General features: G+C 38.5%; 1 protein-coding gene across 4 annotated transcripts in view; it reads left to right on the plus strand.

Annotated features, from left to right (window-relative positions):
• LOC144975492 (uncharacterized) overlaps positions 1-17,372 on the plus strand; it is a 165,665-nt gene extending 148,293 nt beyond the window's left edge. For all 4 annotated transcript variants that reach the window (XM_078919635.1, XM_078919636.1, XM_078919637.1 and 1 more), the window contains exons 20-28: positions 2,083-2,273; positions 2,864-3,025; positions 5,427-5,554; positions 6,425-6,614; positions 10,178-10,250; positions 11,617-11,686; positions 12,282-12,478; positions 15,160-15,287; positions 16,498-17,372. In XM_078919635.1, coding sequence (XP_078775761.1) covers positions 2,083-2,273; positions 2,864-3,025; positions 5,427-5,554; positions 6,425-6,614; positions 10,178-10,250; positions 11,617-11,686; positions 12,282-12,478; positions 15,160-15,287; positions 16,498-16,821 — 1,463 coding nt within the window. In that variant the 3' untranslated portion in view covers positions 16,822-17,372. The remainder of the gene's footprint in view (positions 1-2,082; positions 2,274-2,863; positions 3,026-5,426; positions 5,555-6,424; positions 6,615-10,177; positions 10,251-11,616; positions 11,687-12,281; positions 12,479-15,159; positions 15,288-16,497) is intronic.
• The last annotated feature ends 128 nt before the right edge of the window (positions 17,373-17,500 follow it).

Consider the following 17,500-nt stretch of genomic DNA (forward strand, 5'->3'; position numbering starts at 1 on the left):
GGTGCGTCGAGATTTTTTTTTATCTAGGTCGTTTAGATCTGGCGGAAAAAAGTTTTCGACAGACAAACGTCCTATCCACAGGATATCAAGCAATTGCTATTGTCCGTTTCAAGCTACAGAAACAGGGATAAACTCCGGCTCCTATTATGGCCTCAGTACACTGATGAACTGTTATTTTGTTCCCCTTTCGAATTGTCATCAAGGTAGATAACAATGTTATATTTTTACGTCAAAGTAGATGTACTGGTTGCGTCCCTCAAAAGACTGCATGAGCTTTTTTTTTTATCCAGTTCGCTTTAATATATAGTAAAAGTGTAAAAGGTGGGGTCTCTCGACCTCCCGCGGTGGGCGCGCGGGTGGGTGGGGGGGGGGGGGTTACTGCTGTTTGCTGTTGTGTCCTCTATCCCCCCATAAAATGTAATTTTCCAAATTGCTGTCTGTCTGTATTGAAATGAGATTACTTGGTTTTGTCCTGGCCCTAGCCGGAGTCCTTAGCCGGAGGGGAAATACTCAAATTATTTTTTCAAGATGATATGTTTTTTGTTCATGAGAAATTATCTGTCTGTTATGTCGTACTATTACAGTTTTTGGTTTGGATCTATTTTGTAAGCCTTTAACTCATTCAACCCTAACACCGACTATATCCGTAGTTCACTCGGGTTTCTTTTACCCCATACTTATTTAATCCATTTATCTGAGACAAATTATAGGAGTAGTATCAAAGCTAATGATGTTTTCATTTTAAAATGTGGATGGTAGTTGAATAAAACTATCTATTTACATGCTCATTTTTAATACATATTTTCTCATTTTGAAAAGTAGCAAAAATGTCTAGGATTGAGTGAGTTAAGTGTATTTTTTATAGTAGGATCTTGTGCTTGTGTCTGGACGAGACTTGTCCTTGTCGTGATATATCTGTTCTGTGCGGCTAAGTGGTCTAGTGTTATGACACTCGCTTTCGGATCGGAAAGTCCTGGGTTCGAGCCTCCCTCGGCACATAGTTGAGTCATTGGAAAAGGCTCTTTACTTACATTCTCTCACCGTACTCAGGTATAAAATGAGTAGGCTGGGCATTAACAGCGTTGTCTCTGTCCGAAAAAATATAATATCGCCTTTCAGGCGTCAAGACTTGTCCTAAATGTTTAAGTATTGCTGTTGGTCAGGGACCCCTTGTAAAGCTTCTTTGAGCACGTTTAGTGGATAATGCGCTATATAAAAGCTCAATTTGTAAATAAATGGGGCAGGCTTTGTCCAAATATCATTTTCGTAACATTCGCCACAAACAATTCGCAATTTTAAGTAAGGAAAACAAATTGTTTCATCAATTTCTCTGTGTTAGATAATGAAAAGTGAACCTAGAATTGGTCTGAGGGTATGCCCATTACAAAAATGAGGCCATTGCAATTTAGATTATCAGACCTGTAAAAAAGTATGCTTTTGTTTGAGATTATTTCCATTACAACCATTAAACCATAGCAACTCAGGTTATCAGACCTGCATGTCAGTAGACGTCGTTATGAGAGTATTTCCAGGAAACCAATGAATTTATAGTGTCAGCCTATAATATAATAAAAGGACCTACGCGTTGGTTTCAATTTCAATAACACCAATAAAATCATGATATCAGTTATCAGGCCTGTATAATTGTGCACGTTGTTATGAGAGTATTTCAATTACACTAATGAATTTATATTATCGGACATAATAGGTGACCCCTCGTCTCAAACCGGTATTAAGTCGGAATGATTAAGTTGCTGAAAATTGAATTTGTAGCCAAAATTATCAGACTTGAGTTGAGTTTATATGTTTTATTGAGGAGAAGGAATATCATATTTTAGAATGCTAAATACCAATAATTCATATTTTTGGCCAGTTTATCTAGAATTTGACTTTATGGCATCTGGTTCATCCCGACATAATACCGTTTTGAGACGTTGGGTCACATATATAAATGTACACGTTGGTTTGAATGTCCGTAACACCATTTAACCCATAACAATTTCCTTTATCAGACCTGCAAATAATTCCACGTTGATTAAAACCCTTTGGTAATGCATGCGTCATTTTCGTCCATCCAATCAGATTCCGAAGACAGCCTCCGTCTGTCCATGTTCGTGTATCGCAAAGTTGGCCTGTTCCTGTCAGGTCACCCAGAGGAGTCCAGCCATCTCCAGGACTCGGTCATCAACAGTGGCGTCATCTCAGCAAGTCTTGGAGGCAGAACCGTCCAGGGATTGGATGAAAAGATCCGGCTAGTCTTTAAACCATTTCAGGTAGATGTAGTGGACAAAAAAATATAACACCTCAAAAAAAAAGGGGAGAGAGAGAGAGAGAGAGAGAGAGAGAGAGAGAGAGAGAGAGAGAGAGAGAGAGAGAGAGAGAGAGAGAGAGAGAGAGAGAGAGAGAAATGCCACGAAAACGGAGCGTTTTGAGCTCAAAACCCTTCTTCGGAAAGTAACGAGGCAGTAAAACCATGATGACATCACATAAATTTCCGACAGATGGTGGCAGAAGATTGTCGTATATCCGGGTTTTAAGTGATTTAATAATGTTATTATTGTTTTTTGTTTGTTATTGACTGATGAAGAGTTTAAATCCCGAAACGTTCCATGTTTGGTATTTGGTTATTTTCTGAAGCTACTAGCTGTAAATATTCATTTTTGTTCATGACTTTTTACAGTGCACAGATTGTAACAGTTTAGAAATCATTTTGATGTGTAGATGTTTCATGTCTCGTCCTACTTGTTAAGTGTTGCTGTTGGCTTGTGTCCCGTGCAAATCGCCCTGGACACGGTTAGTGGACACTGCGCCTTATAAAATGCTCCAATCTTTTAAATAATTTGTGTTTTTTTTCCCCAACCAGTCCCCCAAGTCTACAGAATCCCGTACACGCTGTGTATTCTGGGATACCTCCAATGTCAAAGATCGCCCTACGTGGTCTGAGGACGGGTGTGTTTACAACGGAACCAGGAACGGCCTGGAGGTTTGTCTGTGTGACCATCTGACAAATTTCGCCATTTTGCTGGTAGGTTGCTTTTGCTTTGTTGAACTGTGTGATATTTCAAAATAAATATTAAATAAATAAAAGCGCTTAGAGTCCGGTGTCTCGGAGTTATAGCGCTATATAAGTTTTCAGCATTATTATTATTAAAATACCTTCGATTCGTCCACAAGAGAACATGTTATATTTATGGTCTATCTCGACGTGTGCAGATTGCAGATTTGATTGATAACCCAAAATGTTATGGCCTCATTGTTAACGAAATAGTATTAACCCTCTCCTTACCAACCACAGGAAAATCGTCACATTCGTTACGATACAACCAACATTTTTCTTATTCAAATTTCTCTTGTACATCATAAAGTTTAAAGGCAATGAACAGTGTGTTGTAGAGCATGTTTTGCTAAAGACATTATGTATCACAAGAATTTACTGCTATTGTGTTTGAGTGATAAAAAAATTATTTTTGTGTTAGTTGGGTGTGAAGTTTTGAGGAAAATCTGTGAAAATGGCTGGTAAGGAGAGGGTTAATGGAGAGCTTTGCATGGGAAAAATACAGACAATGGACGTTTCGGGTACAAACCCTTCGTCAGCACAACAATAAACACATGGACTAGAAAAATGAATAAAGTAAAATGGAATATAATTCGTATCGTCTGTTAGTTCTCAATGGTGGTTGGGTGGGGGGGGGGGGAGGGGGGGTGGGCTGCCAGAAGAAAGTTCCCGTCTCTCTCTCTCACACGCTGACTTGCCCGCCCTTATCATTCCAATCCCACCCCACGCCACTCCCTACCCACTAACCCACGCCACTCCCTACCCACTAACCCACGCCACTCCCTACCCACTAACCCACGCCACGCCAACGTTGGCGTGGCGTGGGTTAGTGGGTAGGGAAGGGAGTCCCTGGGGTGGGATTGGAATGATGATGGCGGGCAAATCAGCGTGAGAGAGAGAGAGAGAGACGGGAACTTTCAGGCATACTATCTATACCGCTGAACCAAACTTCCCCATTGGTGACACAACGTCCCGAAACGGTATTATCCCAGGAGAATTTCATAAGCTTGAAATGTGAAGTCATCGTCAATAGTATGGACAGTCCTTCAGGCCATTGGGTTCATGGAGCCGTAGTTTATCCCGGTGTCTATAATGTCAATCGTACAATACCATAATTTACTTGTTACCTTTTTGATAGGATGCTAGTCTAACGCAAAGTACTTTCCGCCAGATCTAGTAGACACAGCTACCCATTCATTGCCTGTTGGACAGATTAATCAGAAAATTTAAAAAATCAATAAAATACAATACATTGTTTTGTTTATTCGCCTTAACAGCGCAATTCTGTCATCTTTCATTAGTCTGTTGTGTTTAATTCGTCGTGTTTCGTTGACAAAGGGGAAACCCGAAACATCCATATTATCTGTCTGTCTTAATCAGATTAAAGCTTCCATTCCATTTGTCTGTTTTTACTCAATAAAAACCTCATCAACGGGACACAAGTTGTATATTATGGACCATAATTTCAGTGGTCAAAATCAATATCACTCTGATATAATAACGTTTAGATTCGATGAGTCACGAAAAACATGATGTGTCCCATCACCTCCAAACCGCATTTAGTCGGGATGACTAAGATGGTGAAAATTGAATATACAACCAAGAATCTCAGACTTGGGTTGAGTTTTATACGGTTTATAGAAGAGAATGGATATGGTAATTTAGAGTGATAAAAATCAACTTTTCATGTTTTTGATCAAAACAGAAGAAAAGTCGTGACGTCACACCCTCTACTCTTTTGGTTCCTAAATCCTTGGGAGTGTATATGTAACCAGTTCTTGGAGTACTAGAAATGAATAGGTTACATAAAGGTGACATAACCATAATTTTAGTACAGGAGGTTTAACTCACTCAACCCTAACACCGACTACATCCGTAGTTTACCCGGGTTACTTTTACCCTATGCCTATTTATTACATTTTTCTGAGACAAATTATAGGCGTAGCTAGTATCAAAGCTAATGTTTTTAGTTTTTACATGTTAATGACAGTTGAATAAAACTATCCATGCACATGCTCATTTTTAATACATTTTTTACAATTTTGAAAAGGAGCAAAAATCTCCAGGATTGAGTGAGTTAAAGCAGATTCCTAGGATTACGGGACGTCAAAGAGAGATGATGAATGATCTTACTTGACTAGAAAATATGGTACAAACAATATGGCACCAGAAGATAAATTACACAAGGTATGATTTCAGTTGCCCGGAAGAATTGTTTTACACTTCCGGTGAAATAGGAACCCTTTTTTTTTTTTTTGACAGTACACTTCTCTTCCGGATTTAAATTACATTTGACCTCTTAACTTCCGATTCATCCTGGCATAAAATTGTTTTGAGACGATGGGTCACATATTTCAACTTTGCCTTTCAGGACTTCTACGGGGATTCTCGTCCCGTCCCCTTGGAGCATCGGACATCCCTGAGCATCCTGACACTGATTGGGATCTCTCTGTCTATGTTTGGACTTCTCGTCACCATCATCACCTTTATGGTTTTCAAGTAGGTCAAAGGTCACTTTCCATCCCATTGTCACTATTTTGTCTGTTGCCGCTCTTCGCTCCACTGGTTTCCCCCCCCCCCCCCACCCCCACCATCCTTCTCCTCCGGCCATCAGTAATACTACTACTACTAATAATAATAATTTATAATATAATAATAAATATAATAATAATAATAATAATAATAATAATAATAATAATAATATAATAAATAATAATAATAATAATAATAATAATAATAATAATAATAATAATAATAATAATATAATAATAATAATAATAATAATAATAATAATAATAATAATAATAATAATAATAATATAATATAATAATAATAATAATAATAATAATATAATAATATATAAAATAATAATAATAATATATAATAATAATAATAATAATAATAATATAATAATAAATATAATAATAATAATAAATAATAATTAATAATAATAATAATAATATATAATAATAATAATAATAATAATAATAATAATAATAATATAATAATAATAATAATAATATAATATAATAATAATAATAATAATAATAATAATAATAATAATAATAATAATAATAATAATAATAATAATAATAATAATAATAATAACAATATTAATAATAATATATAATAATAATAATAATAATAATAATAATAATAATAAAATAATTTAATAATAATAATAATAATAATGAAAATGATGGTGATGATGATGATGATGATGATGATGATGATGATGATGATGGTGGTGATGATGATGATGACGATGATGACTTGTGTAGAGCCCTAGCCCCAATTACACTCTGTATTATGTCTTCCCAATCCCCCCCCCCCCCCCCGACTCCCCACCCCTCCACTTCTACCCTACAGGAAACTCCGTCAAGGTCGTGCCCAGCAGACCTTATTCAACATGGCGGTGTCCCTGTTGTGTTTCCAGGCCACCTTCCTGGTGGGATTCAAACAGACAGCCATCAAGCCCATATGTCTGGCGGTGGCTGTCTCTCTACATTATTTCATCCTCGTCTCCTTCGCATGGATGCTCATAGAGGCCGTATTGCAGGTGATCACCACCATCATCTTCATCATCATCATCATCATCATCATCATCTTCTTCTTCTTCTTCTTCTTCTTCTTCTTCTTCTTCTTCTTCTTCTTCTTCTTCTTCTTCTTCTTCCTCCTCCTCCTCCCCCTCTTCTTCTTCTTCTTCTTCTTCTTCTTCTTCCTCCTCTCCTCTCTTCTTCTTCTTCTTCTTCTTCTTCTTCTTCTTCTTCTTCTTCTTCTTCTTCTTCTTCTTCTTCTTCTTCTTCTTTCTTCTCTCTTCTTCTTCTCTTCTTCTTTCTTCTTTCTTCTTCTTCTTCTTCTTCTTCTTCTTCTTCTTCTTCTTCTTCTTCTTCTTTCTTCTTCTTCTCTCCCCTCTTCTTCTTCTTCTTCTTCTTCTTCTTCTTCTTCTTCTTCTTCTTCTTCTTCTTCTTCTTCTTCTTCTTCTTCCTCCTCCTCCTCCTCTTCTTCTTCTTCTTCTTCTTCTTCTTCTTCTTCTTCTTCTTCTTCTTCTTCTTCTTCTTCTTCTTCTTTCTTCTTCTTCTTCTTTTTCTTCTTCTTCTTCTTCTTCTTCTTCTTCTTCTTCTTCTTCTTCTTCTTCTTCTTCTTCTTCTTCTTCTTCTTCTTCTTCTTCTTCTTCTTTCCCCGGGACTTTATCCGGGGATTGATCTCAGTTCCATTGTGTGTGAAGCGGGTACTCTACCAATTGAGCTATCTACAGAGAGAGTTATATTTTACCCAAGGAATTTACCCAATGGAAACCGTACGGTGCTCTTATTGGCTAACCAACCAGCGGCCTCGATGAGAAAAATATCCGCCATTTTGATGTTGGCTGGGAATCGCGTTACTATAGTAAACAAGCGCTGATCGGCCGTTCATGAAAACAAGTTGCTGCTCGCTCGTTTAACTCAAAATTATTCAAAACGATCTCTCTAAAATGATATAAATGTGACTTCTTAAGGTTTTCTTCACGGTCAAAACCACACAACATTCTATTAATGATTACGTCCGAGGCAAAAAGGAATATTGACAGGTCGACCGAGAGTTGAACTCGTGAGACGACAAACATCAATGCGAAGTGTAGCGAGAGTCAAGCTATTGTTTGTCTTGTCCTATTCTATATAGAGAAAAGGATAAATAGTATAGCCTCGTGTGTGAGTGGTTGCGTGTCATAGTCTTGTTTTTAAATTGTTTCTGTTGTTTATGTGTGTAGTGATGACTCTCACACTCAATTTCAATGCCGAAAGAGGAATTCCCGCACACAAGAAAGGGGAATTGGGGTGGTATTTGGCATACATATTGTATAGTATCTAGTTCTAAATAGATAACTGATTAGAATTACATTATGATATATAAACACAATGCCAAATACAATTCCGAAGTTTCCTTATTTCAAATGAAGTAAAGCTCCAAAACCTAATGGTAGTGATTGTAGTACTGAGTGTTAGTGAGGTGATGTGGTGTTGGTGGTGGTTGTAGTTGTAGTAGTAATAGTGATGATGATGTGGTGGTGGTGATGATTGTAGTTGTAGTAGTAGTGGTAGTGATGAGGATGTGGTGGTGGTTGTAGTAGTAGTGGTAATGGTAATGATATGGTGGTGGTGGTGGTTGTAGTAGTAGTGGTCGTGATGATGATGTGGTGGTGGTGTTTGTAGTAGTAGTGGTAATGATGCGGCTATGTGGTCTAGTAGTATGACACTCGCTTCCGGATCGGAAGGTCCTGGGTTCGAGCCTCGCGCTTGGCGCATAGTTGAGTCCTTGGAAAAGGCTCTTTACTCACATTCTCTCACCGTACTCAGGTGTAAAATGAGTACCTGGCCGTTAACAGAGTTGTCTTTGTCCGAAAAATTGTAATATCGCCTAACAGGCGTCATGTCCCGTCCTACATGTTAAATGTTGACCAGGGACCCCTTGTAAAGCGCTTTGAGCACATTTAGTAGATATTGCACTATATAAAGCTCAATTAAAAAAAAATATATATTTCAATGATGATGATATGGTGGTGGTGGTTGCAGTAGTAGTAGTGGTAGTGATGATAATGTGGTGGTGGTGGTTGTAGTTGTAGTAGTAGTGATAGTGATGATGATGTGGTGGTGGTTGTAGTAGTAGTGGTAGTGATGATGATGTGGTTGTGGTGGTTTTAGTAGTAGTTGTAATGGTGATGATATGGTGGTAGTGGTGGTTGCAGTAGTAGTGGTAGTGATGACGATGTGGTTGTGGTGGTTGTAGTAGTAGTGGTAATGGTAATGATATGGTGGTAGTGGTGGTTGTAGTAGTAGTGGTAATGGTAATGATATGGTGGTGGTTGTAGTAGTAGTGGTCGTGATGACGATGTGGTTGTGGTGGTTGTAGTAGTAGTGGTAGTGATGCTATTGTGGTGGTGGTTGTAGTAGTTGAGGTAGTGATGTGGTGGTGGTTGTAGTAGTAGTGGTGGTGGTGGTTGTGGTAGTAGTGGTAATGATGATGATATGGTGGTGGTGGTTGCAGTAGTAGTGGTAGTGATGACGATGTGGTTGTGGTGATTGTAGTAGTGGTAGTGATGATGATGTGCTGGTGGTGGTGTAGTAGTAGTGGTAGTGATAATGATGTGAGGCTGGTGGTTGTAGTAGTAGTGTTAGTGATGATATTGTGGTGGTGGTTGTAGTAGTAGATGATGTGGTGGTTGGAAAACACATTACAGGTTATTATAATACATGATTACACACATTCTCTAACTTCATTTTTTGACAGCTTCGTTGTGCCATAAATATACGCAACAGTTCTGAAACATTTTATTGTGGATTTTGATATTGTTTTTGTTGTTTTTCTTGTGTCGTTATGTTGACATAGATACCGAATGAATGGTAATTACTACATTCTCAGCCAACAACAAAATGGCGCTGAATGCTTTCATTGGTGGACACTTTTTAGGCTTCGTACGTATTCTCATTCGTTTAATTCTATGATTTTACCACAGTTATGACCCAAAGAAACGTGGAAAAAACAATAAGAACAACAAAAATGTCTCATTTTCAACATTCATTTAATTTTTAAGTAGGTCAAAGGTCACTTCCCATCTAATAGGATTCAACAGTCGTACGTCACTTCTCTCGTAATGATGCATAGAAACTTAGTATCTGGCTCTAAACTCTCGGAACTATGGCGGACGCCCTTATGAAATACTTCCCAAAGAGCATAAAAGTGTATCCACAGGAGAAAAACTTTAAAAATCTGATCATGTTTTAATTTTTATACAATCTAATCACATGACTTCTGAAAAAGTTTGAGTCAGCATGAACAATAAAGAGTACAGACTTTCTTTGTTTAGAACCGAGTTGCTGATTGCGGGGCGACGCGACATCAGACTGTTGAATCCTGTTGTCTCTATTTTATCTGTTGCTGCTCTTCGCTCTACTTGTTTTCTTTCCAAATTCTTCTTCTTCTTCTTCTTCTTCTTCTTCTTCTTCTTCTCTCTCTCTCTCTCTCTCTCTCTCTCTCTCCCCCCTCTCTCTCTCTCTCTCTCTCTCTCTCTCTCTCTCTCTCTCTCTCCCTCTCCCCCTCCCACCAATGATAATAACGTTGTTTTCATCCTTCATCTCCCCACAGTACCTGACGTTTGTCAAAGTTCTGGGCACGTACATTCCACGGTACACACTGAAGACTGCACTTCCGGCCTGGAGTGAGTAAAAAACGACTTCTTTTTTCTAATAGAGCAAATCTTGAACAGTCACACCAGCCCCCCCCCCCCCAATCAAAACAAACAAAACAAAACAAGCTAGAGCATTTATATAGCGTATTATCTACTAAATATTATGTGCTCAATGCCCTTTACAAGGGGTCCATAGCCAACATCAACACTGAACATGTACCAGGACGATACATGACATGACGCCTAATAGGCGATGTTACAATTTTTTTTTCCGACAGATACAACGCTGGTAACGGCAAGTTACTCATTTTACACATGAGTACGGTGAAAGACTGTGAGTAAAGAGCATTTTCTAAGGCCTCAACTTTGCGCCGCTCATAGCGGGTTTCGAACCCGGAACCTTCCGGTCCGTAGACGAGACTTGTACCACAAGACCACATAGCCACATGTCACTTTTCTGATAGGGCTTTTTCTCATGTTGCCCCTTCTATTTGGAACTCTCTCCCAATTTCCTTAAGAAAATTTTAAACAGAAGATACTTTTTAAGACAAATGTTAGGAAATATTTCATAGATTAACTCACTCAGTCCTAGACATTTGTTACTTTTCAAAATTGGAAAAGAAAATGTATTAAAAATGAGCATGTGTATAGATATGTTTATTCATCTATCATTAACATGTAAAAATGAAAAACATTAGCTTTGATAATACGCCTATAATTTGTCTCATAAAAATGTAATAAATCGGCATGGGGTAAAAGTAACCCCGGGTATACTACGGATATAGTCGGTGTTAGGGTTGAGTGAGTTAAAACCAGTTTATTTTTAGGGACTTTTTTCATGATATGAACGTCTAAAGCATGTTTTGTGTATGACCTGTTATTGTAGCTTTGATGTTTGTATTGAAAAGGCGACTATAGGTGTTTGTGTATGGAATAGGCGCGTATAAATGATTTAAATTATAATTGATTGTCTTCATCCATCTTAAATCGTCTAAATTATCACAAATTTGTTCTGTTGTAAAACCATTTTTTTCTATCACTTGAATTCAAAATACATAGTATTCGATCCCTATCATGATCCTCCCCCAGGCATTCCATGGAGCAATGCAGACAATACATCAGCCAAACTTCTGATGTCAACAGGGATCACCCATGTTGGCCTAAGCGGTTAATACTATTGCCCAAGGAAAAAAATACGCAAGTGCCTGAAGCTGGGCTCGAACCCAAGACCTTCCGGGTCATAATGCAATGCCTTAACAACTCGGCCACTTCACAAACCGTCCCGCCCCCAACTCTCACCTTAATTCTAGATCAGGATGCATTTCAAAGAGATTGGATTGTTTTTGTAACGATTGCCAGGTTATGATCTTATAATAATGTTATTTTAAATCTCCAGTTCTCCCCCTTGTCCCAGTTGCCGCCGTCCTTATCACAGACTACAATCTCTACCTTGGCAGGAACGATTAGTAAGTCTTTACGATGCGTGTGTATGTGTGTGTCTGCGCGCGCGTGTGTGTGTGTGTATGTGTATGTGTGTGTGTATGTGTGTGTGTGTGTTACACATTAAAAGAAATTAACTTTACACGTATTCAGGGTTCAGTGTAGAGTTGTATGTAGGTCTGATAACCCAAATTGTTATAGGCCCATTGTTGTCATGGAAATACTCTCAAACCAACGAAAAAAAAGGGAGGCCTTCCGAAAGCTCCTACATCGCCCAGTATTCTTGTTCTAGTAAGGGATTTGGGAGGGGGGAGGACAACTTTTTTATATTGTTCTAGTAGGGGGTCTGGGAGGGGGAGACTTTTAAAAAAAAAGTTTCCCCCCTCCCAAACCCCCTGCTCTAGAATATTATAAAAACAAGAATACTGGGGATGTAGGAGCTTTCGGAAGGCCTCCCAGAAAAAAAATTCACATGACAACAATGTCACTTCAAACTCATAACTGCGTTCGGCTTTCAGGCCTGCAAATATTTGCACCTAGAGTTCAGCCCAACATGATAGCGTTTTTTTTTTTTTTTAGACAATTGCTCACAATATTATCATTAATTTATCCTTTCTCCAGTTGTTGGATGGACATCAATGCTTTCTACTATTCCTTCGCCATGCCAGTGGGAATCACCATCGTCTTCAATATTATCATGTTCTTCATCATTCTGGCGTCCCTCGTTACTAGGCCACAGGGGTTGCGTAGCAACCAGAGTAACAACAAAGCAAGGGAGACTAATCTAAAGGCAGCCCTGACTATCTTTATACTTCTCGGTAGGTGATTAAATTAAAAATTGAGCTTTTATATAGCGCAATATCCACTAAACGTGCTAAAATCGCTTTACAAAGGATCCCTGACCAACAGCAACACGTAACATAAAGAGCGAGACATGACGCCTGTTAGGCGATCCTACAGTTTTTTTTCCGACAGAGACAAAGCTGTTAACGGCTAGGTACTCTTTTTACACCCTGAGTACGGTGAGAGAATGTGAGTAATGAGTATTTTCCAAGACTCAACTATGCGCCGAGCGAGGCTCGAACCCAGGACCTTCCGATCGAAAATGGAGTGTTGTACCAAAGACTACATGGTCGAAGTTGATTCAAATGTGTTCAAACGTATGCTGCTTCTTCGATGTGATTCTAGCATTATTTTTGGTTTGACTTTATACAGGCTGTAGAGAACATTCCGGGTTTATGTATTATTTCCCCATATATATTTTATCTATTCATCCAAGCCATGAAACTAACTAGTAGTCCGTCAGAGCCATTGGTTCCATGGAACCGGAGTTTATCCCGGTTTCTGAAGCGTGAAATGGACAATAGCAATTGCTTGCTATCCTTTGGATAGGACGCTAGACTATCTATCGCAACGTACTTTCCGCCAAATCTAACAGACGTAGCAGCTACCCATTCACTGCTGGTTGGACAGTGGGGGTGGGGGGGGGTCAGAACAAATTGTCCACCACACCCGGGGTCTATCTTAGTCCCTTTGCGTGTGAAGCCAGCGATCTACCAACTGAGCCATCGAGACCCGACCCCCCCCCCCCCCCAATCCACTCAAGCCATAGATTGAGAATGATTTGGCTGAGCGGTCATTTTATTCACTAAAGAGGAGGTCATAATTTGTTGTGAACTATTATTCATTTAAATAGTTTTCCAGAGGCCCTCCTGGTGTAGGTAGAGCTTCTACTGTGTACCCAGACTGTGTACCAATCGTATAGACTGTAGTATGTTTGATAAGAAAAAAATGAATGATTGCAAGCCATTAGAACTCATCAAAATAGAAGTCAACAGTCGTGACGTCACTTCCTTCATAATGACGCAGAGTAACTTAGTAACTGGTTCTAAACTATCGGAACAATGGCGGACGCCCTTATGACATTCTTCTCCGACGAGCAGAAATGTTTATCCAGAGGAGAAAATCATTATAAATCTGATCATGTTTTGACTTTCATACATTCTGATTACATGACATGTGAAAAAATTCTAGCCAGCATGAAGAATAAAAAGTTGCTGGGCGGACGTGAAATCAGACTATTGAGACCTATTTTATTACAACATCAAATGAAACGCAATAATCTAATGTTTTGTTTGGTGTTAATTTTACATTTCTGTTTCATTTTGACATTTCACAACAACTAGCTGGTAGATCTAACCGACGGTACTTTGCATTATACTGGCCAAATTTGTAAATACGCGTCTTTCTAGATATGGCAGCTGGGTGTGGATCCTGACCTCCCATAGTGGGCAGGGAGGTACATGCTGTGTCTTCTATCCCCCCATACCCATTTCCCAATTGTTTCCTGTCATTGTCTTGGAATGAGATTACTTAGTTTTGTCCTGATCCTTGGCTGGGAGGGAAACAGTCGAATGTATAGTTATAGGTTTGGGAGATGATATTTTTTTCCTTGTAAATCATCTCTCTGTTATGCATTGCATTATGTTTAGTTTACATATTATATTATATGATTGGTAAACATTTGAGTGTATTCCTCTTAATCGGGACCTGTGCTTGTGTCTGGATGAGACTTTTAGATGATCTCAAACTAAGTACATTGGTGGTATGCTCTTGGAATCTACATCTGATCCCTATTTGTTCCCAGTTCCCCTATGTCTTACTTTTTCTTGGGTGCTTTAATTGTAATTCTATAGCTTGTTACTATCCCATTTTCTTCCTTTTTACTGGCACTGATATGACCTAAATTAAATGTGTTGCAAGCGCCGTAAAACCCTTAAAAACAAAAACAAAACAGAGTATGGCAGTTTAGTGGATAATGGAAGGGAAATAAAACCCACAAAGCAATTCGAGTGTGTTGTCAAATCTCACAAAATAATCACCAATTTATTCAAAGGTATCAAATGTTGACACGGCAAAAAAAAAAAAATATGTAAAAATTCCAAGACAAAATTTGAGATTTAAAATCTGAACAGATGAACTGAATCTTATCTATCTATCTATCTATCTATCTATCTATCTATCTATCTATCTATCTATCTATCTATCTATCTATCTATCTATCTATCTATCTATCTATATCTATCTATCTATCTATCTATCTATCTATCTATCTATCTATCTATCTATCTATCTATCTATCTATCTATATATATATATATATATATATATATATATATATATATATATATATATATATAATATATATAGAAAGATGCATCAAAGCAATTGGAAGGAAATGACAATCCCAACAATATTATGGTTTACAGGAAAACAAATTTGGCATAGCATGTTAAATCACATTTAAACAAATTTTGGCCAGAAAATATTAATTTCATAGATATCTAGATAAATTATATAAGATGAGACATCCTATCCAAAGGAAACAAGCAATTGCTATTGTATGTTTCACGCTATAGAAATGGGGATAAACTCCAGCTCCGTGGAGCTAATGAATGGCTGTGAAGGACTACTTCTCTTTTCTCTCACTGTGTTTCAGGCCTGACCTGGGTGTTTGGCTACATGGCCGTGGAAGATGCACGCCTCCCATTTCAATACACATTCACTGTGCTCAGCTCTCTACAGGGATTTCTCATATTCGTCCTCATGGTACTCAGGAGGAAACAGGTACGTCAAGACTTGCAAAACCGCACCTGCCCCCCCCCCACCCCTTAAAAAACAAAGCAAAAAAAAAATAAAAAAATAATAAGAGCGTTGAAAGGCAATGATACTCAGATGTGAATGGGTACCTGGCTATAGACAGCGGCATATATTGTTAGAGTGCTTGTACTAAAAGGGTATCCAACAGGCGACTGATGCTGTATGAAATGGAAAAAAATATAGTTCCATAATACCTGCTGAAAATATAAATGAAACATTGGGGAAGGCATTGAGCATGGTAAATCCCTGGAAATACACTTGAGAAATGCTTCTATTTATTTCTACTTAAAACAACAATACCCATGGATTGCAGCAAGGGAAACAACTCAATTATGTTAAACAATGATATCGCGTTTAAATGGGTTATCTAACTTTACCCCCCCCCCCCTTTTTTTTTTTTTTTTTTACACACGACACACGGTTTTTCTAGATTGATCTTGTTAGTTCTACCCGACGTACATGGCTTTACAGGTCTGATAACCCACATTGTTATGGGCCCATTGTTGTCATGGGAATAGCCTCAAACCAACACAACACATTGTCCATTATAACAATGTTATCAGACCTGCCATGATGTGCAACTGATATTATTAAAAATTGTTCTTCTTGTATTTTTCTTTCTTGCTTTGTCTGGCGGTGTCATACACACTTTTTCGGACATTTTATCTAAGAAGTAAAATGTTATGTTTGGCTTGGGGCCCCTCGTAAAGCGCTTTGAGCACATAGACAGACATGCAGCGCCGCAAGTTGAGCTAGGGTGAGATGACTTGCTGAAGGCTACACAGCGCAGTGGCCAGTGATCGAACTCGGTACCTTTCGAGTACGAAGCAAATACCGTATCGCTGAGCTACACTGCGCCCCTCCCCCCCCCCCCCACAACACATTAGTGAATATTGTGCTATATTAAAGCTGAATATTATGGATAGTATGCCCTTGGTTATTAAACTCACAACATTGCCATCCGGAAGTATAACGGACCAACATACAATACTCTGTGTAGCCTTGAACGTTTATAATCTGGTTAATACATTTTACTTTCCCATAAAATCGGATGGCAAAAAACAATAACAGGGACATGAGTGACGTCAACTTCATACCATCTATATCCCAAAGCTCATCCCTCATGTCTACCATTGGTCCATCCACCTCCTCCTCCAAACCTCCCGATCCCCAACAGGTCCGAGACCAGTGGAGAATGTTATTCTGTCGCCACCGAGCCAACTCCAAACCAAAACAGAAGAAGCTTTCCCCGGTTTCCTCATCTTCGATGTCGTCCACCAACGGCAGCAGCAGCAACGGACTGCCCAGCTTCTTCAACCACACCTACACCACCTCCTGCTCCGGCTCCTACGCCAGCAGCAACATTAACAACAGCAGCGTCAGCAGCAACGTCTACGACCTGGCAGATCCGCCAAGCGACTGTGGAAGTACGGCCGATATCTACGACGAACCAAATGACTTTGTGACAACGGGGTTACCTCCCGTTGTTGCTGATATCTAGGGTTACCTCCCGTTGATGCTGATATCTATGGGTACCTCCCGTTGTTGCTGATATCTATGGTTACCTCCCGTTGCTGCTGATATCAATGGTTACCTCCGGTTGCTACTGATATCTATGGTTACCTCCCGTTGCTGCTGATATCTATGGTTACCTCCCGTTGCTGCTGATATCTATGGTTACCTCCCGTTGCTGCTGATATCTAGATAAAAACCTTTCCTGTTGTGCCCGGAGATTTCTGTTTCAAGAATTGATTTGAAATAAATAAATAAATAAATAAGTAGATAAATACATTCATTAATTAATTGATGTATACATAAATATCATAAATGAAAAATAAATAAATGAATTAAAATAAAGAGGTAAATTAATATATTTATTAATTGATCAATACATAAATAGTTCATAGATAAAGAGAGAAAGAAAGAAAGACAGAAATGAATAAAATTCCTTTTTTCTTCATCTTCAGGGAAATTTCAGCTCGTTCCAACTGACATGAATACGGTTCAGGTTTGAACATAACTCATGAAATAAAAACTGTAATTTAAAAAAAAGCACTCATTCCTTATCTGTTATCTTGACATAAATATTCGTCTATGTTGAAACATTTTCGTTATTTGTTTTGCTGAAACCAAAATATTGCATACAGAAAGCTGTGTGTAAAATACACAGTGTACTTGTT

This window comes from Berghia stephanieae, chromosome 6, assembly GCF_034508935.2.
Source record: "Berghia stephanieae isolate SIO BIC M18660-M18661 chromosome 6, UCSD_Bste_1.3, whole genome shotgun sequence".
In the NCBI taxonomy this organism is placed as follows: domain Eukaryota; kingdom Metazoa; phylum Mollusca; class Gastropoda; order Nudibranchia; family Aeolidiidae; genus Berghia; species Berghia stephanieae.